The sequence below is a fragment of the Symphalangus syndactylus genome, chromosome 9 (assembly GCF_028878055.3).
Source record: "Symphalangus syndactylus isolate Jambi chromosome 9, NHGRI_mSymSyn1-v2.1_pri, whole genome shotgun sequence".
NCBI classification, from domain to species: domain Eukaryota; kingdom Metazoa; phylum Chordata; class Mammalia; order Primates; family Hylobatidae; genus Symphalangus; species Symphalangus syndactylus.
The window spans coordinates 131066033-131087620 of record NC_072431.2 but is presented as its reverse complement, the minus strand read 5'-3'; the positions used below and the strand labels follow the sequence as shown (position 1 = coordinate 131087620).

At 36.1% G+C, this 21588-nt stretch overlaps 1 protein-coding gene across 21 annotated transcripts in view; it reads right to left on the bottom strand.

Annotated features, from left to right (window-relative positions):
- The window catches only part of PTPRD (protein tyrosine phosphatase receptor type D), a 2314079-nt gene that overhangs the window by 313744 nt on the left and 1978747 nt on the right, over positions 1-21588 (bottom strand). For all 21 annotated transcript variants that reach the window (XM_055294262.2, XM_063609868.1, XM_063609869.1 and 18 more), the window contains 2 exons: positions 15460-15605; positions 12100-12241 (listed from right to left, as the gene is read on the bottom strand). In XM_055294262.2, the coding sequence (XP_055150237.1) occupies positions 12100-12241; positions 15460-15605 (288 nt within the window). The remainder of the gene's footprint in view (positions 1-12099; positions 12242-15459; positions 15606-21588) is intronic.

Genomic DNA, 21588 nt, shown 5'->3' with positions numbered 1-21588 from the left:
CCAATTACCTGCCCTCCATCATTCTGACAGAGATTTTCTGGCACCCGAGTATGGCAAGAGTTTGGTGGGGGTCTTCAAACAAGAATTCATCTCACTGGAGGACACAGGAAGCATGGTCCCTGAGCTTAATCAATGCTGTTAGCATGTAGTTAACCAAGCTTGTGTAAAACACATCACATCAGCATTTCACCATTATGCTGTAAAGTAATTTTAATTTAAAAAAATTTGTTTTTAAATAATCACAATCATATTTTTTAAAATGTTGATAGGGAATTTAGAAAAGATTGGCTCAAACCCCAGTCCTACTGGGCGAAACCCCAGTCCTACTGGGCAGCATTTAGTGTCCTCCTCGGTTCTTTGTAGTAGGTTTATGGCAAATCCTTGAGAATAATCACTTAAGTCAGAGTGAATTCTTCCTCTCAGATGATGATTTATCTGTTTGTAAGCTGAGATGAGGGAATTTCATTTGCTATTGAGCCAGTGAGTGTTAACTTTATTAATGCATCTTTGCAACTAAGATTAATGGGACCCATTGTAAGTCAGCTGTAGCACTTGATGTCAGTTTATAACAAGCTTGGCAATACCTGGAAATTCAGATATATCATCATAAGTTATAATGACATGCATAAAAACTTGAGTGTAAATAAAAGGCTCTTTAGGATACAGGGCTCTAATCCAAGTTGTTCAAGCCTTAAAAAGTAACTTATCTACCAGTGTTCCTGTTTTGGAGTACAGTATATGCTAATGGCCTTTCCTCAAGGGTTAAAACGCCTAAACTACCATTTTTTAAATAAATAAATTTTATTATAAAAATCAATTTTGCTTAATGAAGTCCTCTGAGGGAGAAGATGTTTTAAGACATTTTACTAGTACACTTTAAAATCATTTTGTATTTAGGTATGCTCTGTCGTCTACACCTAGAGCAAAAAAGAATCATAAAAAATGATAAGTGCAGCAATAAAAACTCCTTTTACTATTAGTTGGGAGAGAAACAAATGGGAATGTCACTCTGAAGGTAATTACTTAAGTTTTTTTATTGCACCATATTTTCTCAAAACCGAACCAAAGTATATCCCAAATCTTCCTACAAATGAAATACAATTTTTCTCTCAGAACATTTTTACTCATCAGGAAAAAAAGGTGAGTTTAATTTTTCTGTCAGTTGAGGCTTCATATGTCAAACACATCTTACATTTCAACAAACCTTACTGTCATATTGATGGAATATTCAAGGAGACATTAGTTCTTACTGCAAGTGCTAGCTTGAAAAGGTGTAAGCTGAATTACTGTGAGAGCACTTTTCTTCTAAAAATAGACTTTATTATCTCCAACCACAGTATATATATATAACTGTCTTGTCATTTCAACCAAATTTATGGCTTCCCATCAAACAGAGATTGTAGCTTCCTTGAAGGCAAGTGGGGGTAGTGTCTTTCCATCTTTTTATTCCCAATACTTAGCACACTTCCTGGAATAGAGAGAGCTAGATTATCAAATGAATAAATTCATGAATTAATACAAATTGCTTCTCATATATTGTATGCCTATCCGAGATGTGGAAGCAACATCTCCTGACATTTTTAATTTTTAAAAATAAACCTTAAATCCAGCAGTCTGCAAGAAAATAATATTTAGAAACTTTTTCCTAAAACTCATCATTCATTCATTCCATCAAGAAATTTTGGCTGGTAGCAGTGGCTTATGCCTGTAATCCCACGACTTTGGGAAGCCGAGGTGGGAGGATAGCTTAAGCCAAGAGTTCAAGACCAGCCTGGGCAATATAGCAAGACCTATTTTCTACAGAAAATTTACAAAATACAAAAAATAATTAGCTGGGCAAGATGACTCATACTATAGTCCCAGCAACTCAGGGACTCAGGCGGGAAGATCCCTTGAACATAGGAGTGAGAGGTTGCAGCGAGCATAGGCTGCATTCCAGCCTGGATGACAAAGTGGTACTCTGTCTCTAAAAACACAAAAAACACAAATGTTTATGGAAAATGTCAGGCACTGTGCTTACTGCCATGTGTACAGTCTAGAGCAAAACAAAGCCATGCCCTTATGGAACTTCTAATCTAAGCATGCAACTAACTCTGTGTTTTAGGATAAAAGAAAAATTTCATCTAATTTTCTCTGAAGTATACTCCCCTGTCACTTATGACAGAATGACGTTCAAATTTCAAATATTTTGTGGATCCTACAACAGCCAAATGGTGGCATCTGGACCACATGATTATTTAGCGGACAAGGTAGCCTGACTTAAGGATTAAAAAATTTGTATATTCCCAGCCTTAGAAAGATAATTCTGCCTGTGCCAAAAAGTTCTGCTTCACAAATGGGGCAGTTCCCCTTAATCAAATAATTTGAAATTAACTCTTAATAATAATCGTACTGATCACAGTAATACTAGTGATGATAATGATAATCACAACAACTCACATTTTCTGAGTGCCTAGAACTTTGCTAACAGCTTTACGTAGATTATCTCCCGTAATCATCCTCTTAAGTGTATGCAATAGGTCTTCTTATCTCGACTTGATAGACAGATACTGAAGCTTGGAGAGGTTAGGAAATGTGCACATTGCCACAGAACAAATTGTGGAATTAGGATTTGAACTCGGGTCTGTCTGTTTGCTGAACCTACACCCATAACTACACCTTCTATTACTTTCTACACCAAGGTTGGTAACAGAAATAATCGAAAAAACAAAACAAACAAACAAAAAAGCAAGATGTTTCCTATTATCTCTTTCGACGTTTCAAGGATATTTGAAATTTTTCTGCTTCTTCTAAAATATATATCTAATGTTACATTTTCACAGAAATCATAAGACAGTTATAGATTTTTATCTAGTCTGTGACCTAGATGTCATAGAACAGAAACAATATTCTAGTATGACAGTATGACTCCTGTTTGAGTTAGGCAGTTGAAGCAATTGAGTACCTGGACCTACCTAATGTACAAGCATTCTGAAGAATATGGAAATGCGTGTTAACATAACAATAAGCACAAATGTAAGAGGGGGAAAAAAGGAACTAAAATTCTTCGGATTGTATACTAGCATAGCACCAATAAATGATCTTCAGTCTTTCAAAATAACTTGGTAATACTGTATGTTTTCAGATTGTTGTATCATCTTATTTCCATGTGAAAAGCTGTTTTTCAGTCCGTTGGATTAAGGACTATTTGAGAAGACACAAAAACTTATTTTTCAGTGTTCTTCACCCTCCCTTCCCTTCACCATAGCCATGTATACATATAACACTTACTGAATTACTATGTGCCTAGCACTATTCTAGATGCTGGGGATTCAGTAGTGATGGGAGAGCCAAACCAGCTAGCTCAGCTTCAAAGGGATAATAAATGGAGAAGGAAGGAAATTAACATTCTTTGGCAACTTTATTGTTAGTTACTCTGCCAGATGATTTAATATGTCATTAACTTCCCCCAAAACAGCCGTAAAAGATAGCCAGGATCACCCCCAACCCTACAGATAGGAATTTAACATTCAGACTTGAGTAATGTGTCTAAACCCATACAGTTAGGAAGCACTGGAAGGTTGATACAAATCATGCTTATGTAGCTATAAAGAGCATCTCTCTTCATTCCCTCTGTTTCACTCCGTCTTTGTAGTTCTCTTTCCCTTTACCTCGACTTCTGGACTCTCAGTCACACTCTTCATCTTGCAGTGGCCACTGAAATAATGATTATTTACTTTGTTCATTATATATAAAGTAAGACTCATTCCTACCCAAATGGTCTCTTAATGCATTGTGTCTACATAACCATATCTATAGATCCCTCTACATATGTACCTGTTCATGCCACAAATATCTCTTGGGTGCCCAATAAATGCCAGGAACATTTCTAGGCCATACAAAACTGTAATGGAGCTTATATACAAAGGAAGAGGTATACAGGATAAAAGTCTCAAGAAATAAAGAGTATAATTTCACATAGTAAAAAGTGCTATGAAGCAAATTAAACAGGTCATACATGAACACACTATATACATACATGTACAAAACATACATATATGCAAATATACCTCCCCAAGTTTTTGTATAAATATTGATAGTTAATAACTAGCTTTATTAAAAGCCATCACGTTTTTATGAGTACATACTTTTCTACCGTACTTAATTTTCTAGTTGACCGGTAAATGACAGATCTGCAGTTACCCACATAATTAAACAAACACATAAACAGAAAGAACTATGTATGCCGATACTTAGAAAGGTAGAAAATATCTAAAAACTGTTGATATTGATTTTCTGGTCTCACTTATGATTTATAGCTTCATTTTTTTAATAGCTCTTTTGGTATTTATGCTCTAAGAAATACAGGATCTCTTCTGGGAAAATACAAACTATGATCAAATTTTAAACCTGAACACAGACATCATCAGACATGTGAGAAAAATCTCAGTAGTGCTACACTTATGACCAAAAATCTATCAATTAAAAAAAAACTACTGTGTTAAAGCGTAAAAATAACATTTACTTAATGTGTGGATAAAGTTTAATAATCAAAGGTAAAGTTCTAAGAAACAAAAAAGAAGGGCATGGAAAGTTTTTAGATATAAATTAAAACACAGCTCATTTTGGAAGATGACAGATAAGAGAGTCTTGAAATTATATGACTATTCCCCGGTTGCCTTGCAGTTAAAAAAAAAAAAAAATCTTGCTATCTTTAACAAAACATTAAGAATATGGGATGTGTGTCATCGTAGTTGTGTTTAATGTGGCATTAATTCACAAGTCATTGTTTTTTTAATAAGATATAATAAGTTACTTGCTCTTCTAAGGAGATATGTAATTAGGGCTTTGATAATTAAACCCTAGATGAGGCATTTGGTATATCTGTGCCCTAAATACCAATAAATTATGCATGCACAACTTTTAAAACTACATCTTAATTAGTAGCTTAAAATAAAACTAATTTGGAAAACCAGGATACTGAATTTTTAAAAATTGTTCAAATTTTATCAGTGAAAGCCAACCAACTACCTAGTTTTAAATATAAACATCAATTATGTACGAATAACTGTTTGATAGATTACTTTAAGTGAAGTATTTTAGTAAACTCCTTTGTAATTTTCAGCTCACATAAAGATGGCCTAGGTTAACTTAATTACACACGTTTTCTCACTTATTAGGTTTATCTCCTTAGCCAATGAGTCACGTCCCAACCTCATTTGCTTTTACTACTACTATTTTACTTCTACTCAATTCTGATCTACCATTGTTTATACCCACCTGTAATGGTTAATTGTATGTGTCACTTGATTAGGCAAAATATCTGGGGTGCCCAAATATTTGGTCAAATGTTATCTTGAGCGTTACTGTCAGAGTGTTTTTGGATGAGATTAACATTTAATTTAGTCACCAAGCAGAGCAGATTGCCCTCCCTAATGTGGGCAACCCTTATCCAATCAGGTAAAAGACTAAAGAGAACAATAAGGCTGAGCCTCACCTGAGGAAGGAAGAACTCCTCCTACCTTCAAACTGGGACATCAGCTTTTTCGTGCCTTTGGACTCAATCTGAAACATCAGCTCTTCCTAGGTCTTCAGCTTGCCAGCCTTTGGATTAGAACTGCACATCAACTCTCCTGGGCCTCCAGCTGACAGCTTTGGCAGATCTTGAAACTTCTTGGCCTCATTAATAATGTCAGCTAATTTGTTAAAATAAGGCTCTTCCCATATATGTATATATTCTGTTGGTTCTCTTTCTCCAGAGAACCCTAATACACTGCACACACCTACCATCAATACTCGGTGATTTCCTCCCTAAGCCACTTTGCTCAAGAAGCTTCTAGTTTCTACTCCTCTCTCAACTTAGCTCTGTCTCACAGACTCCTAAATATTCTTCATGCCTCAACCCAGCAGTCTCCTCACTCTCATAGCGTATCATCCATGTAGTATTTTGCACACTTTGCACCCATGGCACTTGAGCACTTTTTATTTCCCATCATGCTCATGTGTCGACATGTCAGCTGGAAGAACATTGTTCTTCCAGGATAATATCTTGTATATAAAGTAAAAATCTGAAGGGCTGAAACTCACTGTCACACGTAATGCAGCAGGGATCATTTCACACTTGGCGAAACCCAGTGAAAATCTTAGCTGTACGACCAAGAACAAATCATTTCAAACTCTCTGGACCTTGGCTCCTTTCATCAAAAATAAGTAGTTAGGCTAGGTAAACACCAAATTCCCTTCTAGCTCAACATTTCTATGGTTCGGTTAACATGTTAAGCATCAGTAAACACTCTCATGAGCTGATGTTCATTTCAAAATTATTAAAAATAATATTTTAATATGAAGTCGAAAGAAGAAAATTGTTCTCGCTTAAATGCAATGATTTACAAGTGTGCTCATTTTTTCTGAGCCCTTTTTAGACATGATCTCAGTGTGGCAAAACAAGTAATAGTTCCAAGGAAGGAGCATGCATCACCAACATTACAGTCCTCAAAAGATAGATCAGAAGGAAAATGAATAGCCTCTCCTCACAGGTACACTTTCTCCCCCAGATTTTCAGTTTTAAGGTCTCCCCTTACTAGGGTCTCTCATAGACTATCCACATGGGCTTCTGCCTTTGTGACCACTGATACCCAAAGAATCACTGTTTTTAAATTCTAAAGTTTACACCAAAGAAAGTCAGGAGTGTCTGTTCACTTAAAGTGGCTCTGCCCACCACCACCTTTTCCCAGCATGCAAATGAGGTACACGGGAAGGCTTTATCACGTTGCTATCAATGTATTCCAAGTACTCAACTATTTTATAAGCCTTTTCCAATAATCTTCAGTCAGTACCATAATTGTCAGCACGTTTGTTCTGTGTTGGCCACCCTTCCTTTTGTTTCAGTCTTTCATAAAAATCCTTTTGTGTGACAGTCAAGCAGCTGTGCTTTGTTCTTTAATGTTCCTAGCCTGGATCTCCAGCCGAGACCACTTTATAACATAAACGGCAAAGTACCATTTTCACAGCGGGGACAACTGTGTTCATCTTCAAAAAGAGGCATTAATAAAATGAGACTGTAATGAACATGCTAATTCTGATCACAGGGTACTGCACAATGGCAGAGATAGTTGACTGCCTTCTCCCTGATTGTAAAAGTTGTATGTTGTTTTTTTTTTTTTTGTAACAACTGCTAAAATGGCTTAGGTTTTTTGAAACAGACATATTATGCAAACATTTCTATTTCCCATTGCAGTGCCTTCTCTGTCTCATCCAACTGCTCACTATGTGTTTTACTATCTCAGTAACAGTCACCTTCAGGGAGCAAATTTTTTCCATCTTGAAAGAACTGACTTGCAGGATGGAGAGGGGTGATCTGAGTGATTGGATAGCTAATCCAAGGCCTTCCCAATGCATATCAGGCCACAAAAAAAAAAAAAAAAAAAAAAAAACAGAACAGAACAGGGAAGTTAACATATTTGCTTAAGATGCCACAGTTATTTTGTGACAGAGCTAAAGCTGGAATTCAATTTCCCAAGACCTAGACTTGGGTACTTCACGTATTATCTTTTGTCCTAATGGTGATCATTCACAAATGATATATTTATATGTAAGAGTAGATACTCACACATAAGTATCACTTGATGAAATATATTTGCTAAACTAGGTAACTGAAATGCCTCATATCTGGTAAACTAGCATGTCTAGACAATAATTGTACTGTAGATATGTTCTATGAACAAAGCTAGTTTCCTATAAATAGATAAGAGCAGCAGTGTTATGTATCATACCCTGTTCTGTTGTGCTAGTGGTCGCGGTGGTTTGGGGCAGTGCTATTTGAGAACAGCCCAGTCTAAAAATAATCCACTAAGATTTTTTAAATGACCCATTACATGCTGTTTGAGATAAGAGCAAAATACCTATTTTCTGATTACTCTCCTAAAAAAAATTCTAAGTTCAAGAGACATGATGACATTTAGTCAGATGCTTAGATTCAAAGTTGATTAAATGGTTCTAGAACTTTGTCTTAGAGAAGGGAGGTTATGTAAGTAAGAAGAAATAATTATTGATGTCTTTCCTTTTGCCCAAAAGAAGCAAGTACTCTTGGACTCTTACTAGAAAGAAAAGTCTATGGATGGTGATATCTCATTTTCCCTGCCTAGTGATTGATAACATCTACCAGAGAGAGTATTTTCCTCCTCAGTTATCACTGCATAAATTTGTATTACATGGTTTCCTGCTGATATCTTTAGTCAGGAAGAAATTGTGACCAGCGAACTAAAGAAACAGACAGAACCAACTCCATTTGGATGATAATCCCTGTTCTTACAACACTCTCTCTGGTCCTATGCTTGCTCTTCACTGAAAGCCTGATAGTTAATTCACTGTCCTTAGCAGCATTCCACAATTAGTTAAGGCACAGCCCTTAGTAGCCTCAGTACATCCTAAGGCCTTCACTTCAAGTTCTGCTTAGGATGGGAAGACACAAGTAAAACAGATATACTCAGCCTCCTAAAGTGTTGTATCATTAGGGAGTCAGTATTTTCTTGTGTTTCCATAGCCAAGACAACTAAAAAATTAAAATGACTTGGAAGATGTAAGCCCTACATTCACCTCCCCCTTCTCCTACTTCTTCTTCCATGAACCACACTCTATGGTATAGTTAATTGCCCAAATATCTTACTTCGGGGCACATTCAGCCTGAGCTTGTGGTTATCTTTCCTTATTGAAACACAGTTTTTGAGAGTAGGGGTAATTTAAAACAAGCTACAAAGGGAAACTTGTTCCTGAAATGCTCCCTTCGAGGCACCTGGATGGTCAGAGTATTATGTCAATGTCTTCTTCATTAACCATACAGGTCAGATATTTGAATCTCCAATTAATTAGTTTCTCTAGTAGCTTGTGTGACATAAATGAGTGATCTTCATCCAGTTCACTTAGATAAAACCCATCATGAGAGCTGGCACATTTTTGGCATTTGTCAGTAAAGCAGGGAGAAAGTAAATGATCCATGTGGACGAAATGGGAATCTAATGAAGGCCACTGGACGCAAAGTGTAAAATGGTCTCCATCTACTGCAGAACAGAGTGCCTGAGTGTCTGCCAACATGATTTGCCAGAGAAAGTGAACCTAAAATGTCACAAAGCTCCTCAACTGTGGTATAAACCTCTTCACACTCATTTATTTAGCTGTTCATGATGTTCAAAGTCTATGAACGTCAGTTTACACTGGAATATTAAACACTACTATTAATAGAAATAACAATATTTAGAAGTTTTAAGCAAACAGTGACTCTAGGAAACAAAAATAATTTCCATCCATGTTTATTTTATCCTAAAAGGATATATAAAAAGCATTCTATTTTAAGATTATGTTTAGACTACTTTTCTGTCATCCAAAATACTTTTGAATTTTTCTCATGAAAGTTCTAAAACTGCTCAACATAGTCTTTAAAAAAAAATGGAAAGGGTTAACTACTCAAATCAAATTTTCATACAAATGTACTTACATATGACAGATGTTCACATAGAAAGTTGAGACCATATTAAACATTTTTGATGCATTTGTTTTATATGGGGACCAGCTGTATAAAAGCAGAGGAGATGATGAAACTCCAGCCAACTGAGAGGCAGGAAAACATTAATCCATGTAAACTTCTAAGTAAAGTGATATTTTCCTCCAATTTTTTGTTAATGTCTTCATTGGATGCATAAAGATAACTCAAGCACATGACTGCCATTAATTCCTTTTAAGGAGTTCAAGAGATTTGGAAAGTGAGAAAACTCAAAAACGTTTCTGATAAGTTTTATTTTATTGTACCTTTTTAATATACCTTCTATATGATGGCACTGATTCTAAACTAGGTAAATAAATGGAGATTAAAATTTTTAAAGCAGATGAACAAATGAGCCAGATTTTGCTTCAAATATGAACACCTGAAAAATGACTACAGTTTTCAGACAAGCTGAGGTGAACTATGTATGTATATTCAGAAATATGTATACTTTCCACAGTGCATATTATAGCACATACAAACATAGTCTCTAAGATTCCTGCCAGTTCTAAAATCTAATTTCTAACTCCCTTTTTTTCCCTAATGTCTTATTCTTGCCTATTAGACCATTCCTTCCCTTACCTTTTCAAATTTTTAAAATGTATTATTTTTAAATCCCATTCATACAGCTCAATTACCTGTAGGTCAGAGACTATGATTTCCACCCTTGATGGTTGGGCTTACTGTCGCTCGCTGGTGGTAGCTGACTTGATTGCTTTAGAACTGGTGTTCATTAGCCCACCTGGGCATGAACAACCTTCTCTAGGGTTGTGTATCTGGATTATCGGAATGTCTCTGTGGGGTGAGTGCTATCATGGGTGTCTGTTGCACACTCTATGGGACTCACTGTTTCTGACCAGCTTTTATGTTAAACTATTTGGTCCTGAGTATTGCACAGTAGGAATAGTGCTGGAAATCTCACTTGTATGCAGAAAGCTGATCTAGTCTCTGTTACTCCCAACTTATTTTATATATGTATGTATCTTGCTGGAGTGTTAAAAGTCCAGCACTAAAGCATATGGTCCATTTTGTTATTATCTTGGGTTATTATATTACAATTGTCTTTTCTCTAGGAAATCCTTCCCTTGTTTTTAGCAACTGGAAATTTCTATTTCTTGTTTGCAAGCCTAATTATGCTTTTAATTTTATTTTCAGATACTCTGTCAACATTTCTATGTGTTGATCAGGGAATGGGGAACTTCCTGCCCCAACCTAGCTTGTCATAACAGCCAGAAATGTAGCTCAAATCTGACTTGTCTGTTTTAAAGCAGCGTCTGTTACATGCATTTAAAAGATAAACATCCAATTGTCAATATTTTCCCTGCAACTTAATAAGGTGTTTATATTATTTCAAACATATTTAAGGATGTATATGTAAATAATCTCATTTTCTCAGCCTCTTGAGTTGCTTCTTTGTGTGTGTGTGTGTGTCTGTGTTTAGTTTTAAAACCACCAGGTAAATTTGGCCTACATTACTAATTACTGCTGGCCTCCAAATAAATAAGTTCTTGACAATATAAATAGGGTTTACCTCCTTGAAAGAAACCAAGATGTTTATAAAATCAAACTTTTTTATTTTATAAAAGATATAAAGTAAAACCATCCCTCCATGGGAAAAAAAAAATACAATAGAAGAGAAATGTACTAAATCTACATAAGTTCCTCTATGATTCTGATTGTTTCCTTTCCAATTTCCTTCATCTTAGGAAAGTCTATTCTCCTAAATTTTAGAATAGAGCAAAATACAACAAAACAAAACAAATGAGTTGTGTGAGGGAGAGAAAGAGATAAAGGCACAGAATAGTTAATCTAGAAATGTCAACTGTGAGGTGCCTAATTGGGAATGTTCGTAGCCTGAATTGGAGACACACAACACAGTCTACATCACTAGCTTTATTCTTCAGCACTCCCATTGTAAAGGAAGTCTACAAACTGAACACACTGTACTGGAGATTTGGCAACTCACCCTGTGCCTTTGTCAAATTGTGTAAGCAACATTGTTGGAGACAAAGAAAGGGATTTGTCAGCCCAGTTATTTAGATCAATACATGTTGGTTTAAGAAAGATAACACACAAATAAAAAAATGTATTTTTTTTGCACATAAGACAGGTGCATTTGTTATACTTGGTTCTGACCAATTGCTTAAGGAAAGTTCACCTTTAGGCTAAGGTTCTTTCTTGAATTTTGCAAATATCAATGTCAGCTGTGGTAGTTGTAACAAACGTAGCTGCTGAATGCAGTATGAAAAATCCATGCACGAGTAATGCCAACATATAAAAGAGTACCATACCCTGTTTCCTTTCTAGATGCTCTGCCAAAAATCAAAATGGTATCTGGCATTTGAAGTCAATGCTTTTTTCAGCTTTTTTACCTCTGATATTCCCCCTGAACTCTAGTTCTGTAAAGACCCAGAACTAGAGAAGGTATCCACTGTCTAATTAAAGTTCAACCCTTACCAACATTTTATTTAACTGTGTTTCCCATTTAAGCACCATCACAATGCTAGTCTTTTTAATGATGCTACAAAAGAGATACAGAATTGTAACAATGACACAAAAACAACAACCTTCACTTGAGCACTTACCCCGCAAAACTGTGAGTCTGGTGGATACACTTATTTCTCCCACATTATTTGAGGCCACACATTCATAAATGGCCTCATCCCTCGGAGTCCGTAAGGGTTGTATTCTGAGAACTGATCCAGACCCATCGTCAAACTCTATTACCTATTAGAGGAAACAATAGCTGTCACAGGTGTTGTTACAATTGTCTACCTCTCAGCTAAAGCTCTCAATGCAGTGGTGGATCCGCCATCAGGCTCATAATAAACTAGGCATCATTCTGAAACTGAATTTTGATATAGTGGTGAAAAAATATTTGGTCTAATTTAGTGAATCTTCTACTGAACAAGGAGAAGGATATGCAACTACATATGCAAAACATGGCGATTTCTAGTCCCTACTAAAAACTACCAGGGTTTATTCATTAAAATATTTCACTATGTTCATCTAGGGCAATTTGATTCTATTAATTTTGCAAGAGGCTTGCAGCTATGATGGATAAACTTCTCAAATTATTCTCTCACAGCACATATACAAATGTGGATTCATTCAATAATGGGACTGTAAGGTGAAGATTTAATGCACGCCACCACAGATAGCTCTGCTGGTTTAAACTGTCTCATCCTCAACAGTATAGATGGGCAAACCATGAAAAGAAATTGCATAAATCTAGTACTTAGGCAGCCAACGAGACAGCTTTCACAACCCAAAAGCCTGATGGTGTGCATTAATTTTGCCATAAATCATTCCAGTATTTGTTCTAGCTTAGCATTTTCTGCATTTTTAGAGCATTCTTGCTGTAATATGGAGGCTTGCTTCACCAGGCAGAAAATTAATGTCCTAAACACTAAGCCTGAATTCACCATCATTAGTAACTCTTCTTGGAAACAGTTTGGTGACACTGATAATCCTAGGTACTTATTAGCTAATTCAAGTACCACTTAAAAAAAAAAAAAAAAAAAAATGATGATACCAACAAATATATATACAATATTATGGAGTCCTCTATCTGTCTTTTCTGTAACTATGCTGCATTCCTTCAGCTGTTCACTGAGAAGTTGTGCCTTTTTTTCTTGTATTTCACTGTGAATATTCCCATGTGCCTAAATTATGAATAAACTGAGATTGCCTCATATACATATTTATGGGATGCTTAATTCCAGATTTTGTGTGTGCATGTGTATATTAACATAGAGAGGAAGGACATTAATATTTTCAAAATATGTCCACTTTGATCTTTGTGCATTCCATTTTTGTTCAAAATTCACAAAAATATTCAAAATGGCCCATTTCTCAATGCACTACAGTTTATTTTCAACTCTATAAAGCATACACTTTAAAATAAATCTACTATGCATCTTAGGAGAGAAAAGTTTCATAGTTTCATATTGGAAGCTTTGTTAAGCATTCCATAATTTAAAAAAAGTTATTTATGATCATTTCATGATTTAGTGTAGGAAAAGGTTAAAGCAACTACAAAACCAATTTAAATGTTGACTAATTTATTAATAAGTGTCATTGTATGTTTACATTTGTGAACTATTTCCTAGATTTAGACCTATCCTCTTACAACATACAATATACCACACATTACAAGCCAGTGATGTAATTTCCAGTTTGAAAATATCCAGTATTGATTTCATGCCTGCCATGGACCAGACACCATACTTAGCACTGGGGATAGAAGAGGGAGCAAAAACAATCAACATGTACTGCTCTCATGGGCCATATAGACTAGTAATACCATATATATTATATATATAATAATATACATATTAGTGTTAAATACAGTAAAGATTTTCAACCCAGGACTTGATACAGTTTGATGAAGCTGCTTTGGGTAAAAATAATTCATTTACCCCAGAGGTGTTTATATGACTCTCATGGGGAACTATGCACTGAGCAGAGATCATGCTGTGAAATATTTAGTATTATAATTTAATTTTTGTTACATGATTTTCTCAGGAGCCACTGTCATTAGAAAGCGTGACGTCAAACTTCTCCTTGACAAAAAGTTAACTTTATTTAAAATTTTTTTAATGTGCAGCAAAGATGCATACATACATCATTTTCTACATGACACAGGAAACATTTTCCAAATATTAAAGATATTTTTGTGTTTAAATAAATTATATTTCAATAATAATCAAGCATTTGATTTTCAGACATAATTTTAAACTTCTCACTGGTAAACTACAACCCAATTTCCAGTGGCAAATTTCTAATGTCGCCATTGTAATTAATTAGATGCTCTATACATTTGAACCCCTGATCACCCTGTGAGTTCCTATGAAAATAAGTAAAATAAAATTGTTCTGAATTTTGTAGTTGCTGTATTTCTTTTAACTAGAAATTGCCTTTAATCTCCCAACCTGTAAATTAGGTCATGAAGGAGATTAGAAACTCGGGTAAAAGGGAGGTGAATTTCACAATTTCAGGCAGTTTGGGGCTATTGGTAGCCCCTAAAATTAAAGCTATCCTCCTCATGTCTTAAATTATGGGCTTGCTATTGTGTGCCCATAATCTGTGTAGCTTTCTGTATATCTTATTGCCTGTATTTCTCCTCCAGAATGAGCAAATTTCTAAACCATAAGCCTTCTCACAAACACTCAAAAAAACAATCTCTGATGTATGTTTCACCATCTTCGGTGCACTGAGCTATCTTGAATAAAGAAAACCAACTTCTTCGACAGGTTTCTCTGCAATATCAACCTGTTCGGGTGTGTTTCTTTCAGAATGGTACTTTAAAACACTGAAACAAATTTCTCACTCTAGTTCACACTACTTGTAAAACACAGGTGTGACGGGCAGTGGACCACTTCATTTGCTGCTCAGCATCCATTCCCATTCTTCTTGGTAACGAGGATTTAAATTTCCTTTGGGAAAATTCTGCTCTTTCATTCTAAGCCATGGAATTGGATGGGACTGTCCTCATTCCCAGGACAGAAGTAGATTCTGGTTGGCTTAAATTAAGTAGGCTACACTGTCCACCTATCCACACAAATTGTCTCAGGGATGCACAAGTGACATAATGGGAGCCAATGGGATGAGAGGTTTCTGGAAGAGACAAGCTTTCATACATCCTACAGACGTGGTCCTGTGAGGATGCAGAGCTCCATCTTGCAACCTGGGGATGAAACTGACAGACTAATCCTAGGAATACTATTGAGCCCTGGCACAAGTAGAAACAAAATTCAGCCCTTGAACCCCCAAATTTCCTTTTTAAAAAGCCATTTAGAGTTATATTTTCCATCACTTGCAATCTAAGGAAAACCATATATCAGTGACACCTTTTATCAGAGTAAAGCAAGCAAGTAACATAGAAACCAAAGACAGAGCAGATACATTCTTCCCCCAGAGAAACAGAACAATGGACCTAATACCTCAAATCTCTGATTGCTGACTTTCTTTCCTTTTTTGTTCCAGACAATTTTAGGTCTTGGGTCTCCCGTAGCTTGGCAGATGAAAGAGGCAACTCCGCCAGAGACCCCTGTCTGATCAACGGGTGTTCGTGTAAATCTTGGAGGTGCTAAAATAAAAAATAAACATCACAGTTAAATTGAAAACTGAAATGCAGACCATTATCCTACTACTGCTGCTCTCCCCACCATCCTCAACCACACCACCATCAAGACATAGATTTTTACAATGCACTATAGGATTACAAAATTAAAAAAGCATCTTTTACTTTTGAGGGTAGTTTAAAGGGGAAGGAGGTAACTTTCTGGTCAAGTTATCTATTAGTGCTTTTATTGCTGAAATCTGTATTAAGGTAGAGATCCAATAACATCCGAAAAGCAACATCACACATTAATTTTTATTACCAGTATATAAAAAAATCCAATTTGTCCTCTGTAACAAAATGAGCTCATCAATCAAAGTGGGTAAAATTTTAGCGCTTGCTTTGATGCCACTATCAGGACACTGCCAGAAAGCAGCATTGCCACTGCTGAGCTATTAAAATTAGTGACATTTAAGAGAAATGCTAGGAAATTTTAAAGAGACAAGAAATATAGCTCTGAATTAAAAGGTTTCGCAAGAAATAGAAATAGGGGAAAATGGTAAAGTGACTCTCTAACCCAGATATTGTAAGCTGTCTTACTTGAAACTTAGCTCCACAATTTGCATGTAAGAAGATGAGTCAAGAAGCCTCCAAAGTCATAGCAAAGCAAAGGATTTTTTTATACAAAGATGTAGACTTAAAGATTACTAAGGCTAGAAGGATAGACATTGGAAGCTTGTTCAACATCCTCCAGCTCCTTTAAATGTTCCTAACATTCTTCCTCTTTCCTTAAAAAACTTACTTATTTTTCATCTTGTATTTCAAGATCTAGATAGCTATCATACAAGAATGACATAAAATGTAAATGAATATGCACAAAGATATTCATCATATCACATTTGTTTGGCAAAAGAGTATAAGTAGTTGAAACATTAAACAGTATGGGATTTCTGTCACAGTGAAATAAACTATGGCACGAAGATGGAATATCATACAAGTAGTAAGTGTTATAAAATCTGTATCATATCACATGAGAAAAGCTTATGATGCAATAATAAGCCACAAAAGCATACTATAGAGTTATATGTGGGGATAGCAGATAATGAAAAATGCACACACACACAAAGATAGAACAAAGTAAATGAAAACACTAATAATGGTGTTCAGGAGGAGGTATTTTAATTATTTCTCCGACTGCTTTCCATCTTTTATATTTCCTTGAGTTTTTACAATTATGTTCTGGTTGAAAATGTTTTAAAGCCCCCAAAACATTTTGCTGTTCCTTCTTTTTTTTTTTTTTTTTTTTTTAATTTCTAATCCCTGTTACAGATTTTCTCTTCTCTCCTACTGTGTTCTAGTTACATGTCATTGAAAAGTGGTTTTAAATAACCATAGCTAAAATTGATTTTGAAAACAATCCTTGGATTATAAAAAAGAAAAAAGTCATAACAAAGTTCGTTCTTCTTGGCTCATCGCCAGTATCTTCTCTGTATTGATTTCACGTTTCCCACATGGTGTTCCCATTGGCTTGAACGGTGTGTTCTGACTCGGGTTTTCTTGGAGTCAAGAAAGCTGGATTCCTATCTAAGCTCCACCATTACATATATGGATAATCTTGGAGGAAAAAATCATGTAACTTTACCATTTCTTGGTATGACATATGAAATACATTAATTTACAAAAATTGCAAAACTATGACATATGAAATAAATTAATTTGCAGAAATCGCTTCCAGTTTCAAGGTTTCCTAGCTTTATATATTTTTCCAAAGGAGGGAAGTTTAGGAGAGGCATATTTGCAATGCTGGTCCTGGAGAACGAATTTCCACCTCATCAGCAAATTCAACTTGTTGGTGATCCTGGAACTGGGGGCCTGCTTATGTTCAAAAATATTAGGAAAGCAAAACAGCCTCTAACAACCCTGCTAGATATCATAACCTGTAGCATCTCGGTGTAGCAATACAGACTAGATGATTACTAGGAGCTGTAGGAAGTACTTAAAATAATTTTATTTTTTATTCATTTTTATTTTTATTCATTTATATATTTTTTTTAGATGGAGTCTCACTCTGTCGCCAGGTTGGAGTGCAGTGGCACAACCTCAACTCACTGCAACCTCCACCACCCAGGTTCAAGCGATTCTCCTGCCTCAGCCTCCCAAATAGCTAGGACTACAGGTGTGTACCACCACGCCCAGCTAATTTTTGTATTTTTAGTAGAGACAGAGTTTGACCATGTCGGCCAGAAGGGTCTCAATCTCTTCACCTCATGATCCACCTGCCTTGGCCTCCCAAAGTGCTGGCATTACAGGCGTGAGCCACCACGCCTGGCCTCAAAATAATTTAAAATTGACTAACAGTGAGAGGATTACAAAACACTGTACATTGATGTCACTTTTCTGGAGAAAAATGAAAAATATATTACAAGTTTTTATATTTATCTTTCTGCTGTTTCAAACAATGCAAATTGATAATAACTACTTGCTTGTCAGTAACCAATGGAGAAATTATAATTATGCAATTAAAATTTCTAGAGAATTTCCCTAGAAAAACAAAATGGATTGCTGTATTAAATGGTACAATACTGTCATTTTTAGCTACCTTCCTTTACTTGTCCATAGCCTAAAAACTGTCAACTGGGAAGGAAAATCCATTGTAAGAGCCCAGCTTCCCATTTAAGTTCTGGTTTGAAATTTCTTGCAAGAACATGTGAATACATTGGAGGGCTGTTGCATAAAATGAGTGTGCACTATATTAGAAATTAAAGAAAACTAGAAGTAGGATACCCTTTTCCCTGCATCCGGATATTTTTTAAGGGATACTGTCGTATTTCTTAACCCAAAGAATGAAGAAGAGTTGGCAATTCCGACAATCTGCAAGTAGGCAATGGATGCTTGGGTAAGTGCTTCGTCTGTCCTGTTGCCATGTAAGGACCTAAATTAGAAAGGTCATCTGGAAATAACTGGTGGGTGAGGACAAGTCAAATTAAACATAGAAATCTTATTTCTAAATGGAATGCAAAGAGACAAAATTCCCATACACTTGGAGAATAGGTATGAGTGCCATTTCAATGTTTTCCAGGTATGTGTCTCATTTATCTTTATTTTCTGGTCAGGCATTGAAGTTGTTTGTTTGTTTTTTGAGACAGGGTCTTGCTCTGTCATTCAGGCTTCAGTGCAGTGGCACGATCAAAGCTAACTGCAGCTTCAGCCTCCCAGGCTCAGTCAGTCCTCCCACCTTAGCATCCAGAGTAGCTGGGAGCACAACCACATACCACCATGCCCGGGTAACGTTTTTATTATTTGTAGACATGGGGTCTCCCTATGTTGTTCAGCATGTCTTGAACTCCAGGGCTCAAGGATCCTCCCACCTCGGCCTTACAAAGTGCTGGAATTACAAGTGCGAGCCATCATGACACACAGAGAAGTTTTCGTGTAATATTGACAAGTATAAAAATATGCCATCCAGGAGGCAGAGGTTGCAGTGAGCCGAGATTGCGCCACTGCACTCCAACCTGGGTGACAAGAGTGAAACTCCATCTCAAAAATAAAAAATTTAAAGAAAAGACAAAGAAATGACCATTGGATGCTACTGTAGGATTTTATTTCTGGAGACCAAGTCAAGTAATGAAATTAACCTACTGAACTGTGGTAAACTTATTAAAATAACCAGTTAGAATCTGTTTTAGGATCTGGAACCATTTTTCTAAATCCTACCACTGTATTGACTTGATATTCTTAAAAAAAAAAAAACAAAAAACAAAAACTGAAAAGGGCCCTTAAATTTATTCTTTGAAAACAAGAAAATAAAACAGATCACACTACTGTTAAATAATTTCAGGGGCTTTTACACAGAAATTTTGTAAAAAAAAAAAAAAAAAAAAAATACATACATATATATGAAAGACATTGGTCTCACTGAAAAGAAAATCATGACTTTCCTATGGGAACCAATGTCAATCTTTCTAGATTGGCCCACAAGATCCGAACAACAAAAAGGATATATGTCACCATCCTATGACACAAAGTAAGACTCAAGATAATATAGTAAAATCCTTTCACTAAGCATGGGTGGTGCATATATAATCATTTTTGCTGGTCAAACTCTCAGATAGTGTCTGTCAATGCTAGGCAGCCAGCCAAAGGAAAGATATGAGGTAGAGAGAAGACTAAACTTAATAACCCCAATAAATGCTTGAGGCAAGTAAAAATCTTTATTCTCAGAGGGATAGAACAATACACATCACCCACTTCCCTTTTCTGTATCTCAGTTTAATAAAAGGAACGAGATGAATCGTCTGCCTTATTTTGTCATGGATATTGTCCAAATTTAAGCCATGCTCTGAAGATGGGAAGAAAGGGAAGAGAATTCAAATAAAGCATAAAACAAGGGTGTCTGCTAAAAAGTCACAACATAGGACGGACTAAGATTTGAATCATGAAAATCTCCATTTTTATCCCATGAGATACAACCATCAGTATTATAGTTAGTCTACAAAAAAAAAAAAAGAAATATCAAGGTATAAAGATGGGGAGAAAGGCATTAGAAGTTTCCAGTCACCATTATTTAGATAGGTATCCTTCCATTACTGCTGTAGCTAATCACCATTGCCATCTACCTGAAGCTGCCAATGCTGTACTTTGCAAAATGCATTTGTGCTCAAGTTGGTTTTGACAAGTGAGGAGTATGATCTTTTATTAAACTAATGCCAGGTACTGCACAGGTCAAATTACTGTTCAACCCAGAAAGTCTATTTTCTAAATGGAAAGTAGAGAAGCTACGCATGCATATGCGTCAGAACAGAGACACGGCTAATATTCTAGAATGTGTCTGCCAGGCTCGCTTGCCGTTTTCAAAGACTGTACATTCTCAGGATGCATTCACAACACAGGCCATAGCTCCTGGAATTTAGTAGATTATTATTTGCTACACAGCTCAGGAGGAGCCACAAACTGCACACTGATTTTTGCTTTTAAGAAGTTAGATTGTTTCTTAAAGTCTAACCAATGCACAGATCTTTGAACATAATGGTTCTAATACTTGGATGCCATATCATGTTTCAAGTTGCTGGGCACTCTGAAGACAAGGCAATGAGCTCAATATGCACTTATAGCTATTAAATGTAGGTGAGAGAACCAACCAAGACCAGCAAACTGCTTTTGTCTGTCCTTAACAAACTGCTGTACTGAGGACAAAATCCTCCCTTTGGTACACTATACTAAGCAGTGCTAGATATAAATGGGGGAGAGCCATTGAAGTCCACCAGTAACATCCATAGATGAATGCAATTTATGAGAAATTCTTTTTTTTTTTTTTAATTTAAGAGAAATTCTTAAAGGTTAAGTAGATAATTTAGGGTTGAGGTATATGATTGGCCAACTGAGAATCACTTAAAACAGATTCATAGAAAGGATCACATGCTACAAAAGTGAAGAGACAAAATGAGGGTGCCATTTGTCTAATTTAATTCTAATTAATAAGCTGCTTCTGTGGACATCAAGAAAATATGCTGCATGTGGAACAAAACTAACAGCATGTAACTAATTGGCTTTGTTTCTTTTAACTGATTAACATTTCCTTAAATACAGAGTTTTGTTTTTAAAGGACTATTTGTCATAACAATGTACTTATAATTTTTAAAGGGGAAGGTTAATACTGCTGTTAAATGAGACAGGGAGAGAATGTTCAATGGGAACATACAGGTACCCCTGTCTTTAGCAATCTGCTTCCTCCTTAAAAAGTGCCTGTAGAATTTATGAGAAGGTCAGCTGAAGTCATCGCTTATCTTTCTTTCTCTGTAAGTGTCAGGATGAGAGCTCTGAAGGAGAGCTCAAGAACAGCGCCTTTGGGGTCCGCTGGGAAACGCAGGGCATAGCAGAAGAGTGAGGGGTGGTTCTAAGCGTAGTGGCCTGGTCTGAAGGTTCGAGGGTAATGATTTACCATGGAACTTTACATTCCCTTCCAGCCACAGCACATCCTATTGCCACTTTCGCAAACATGGGGCATCCAGAG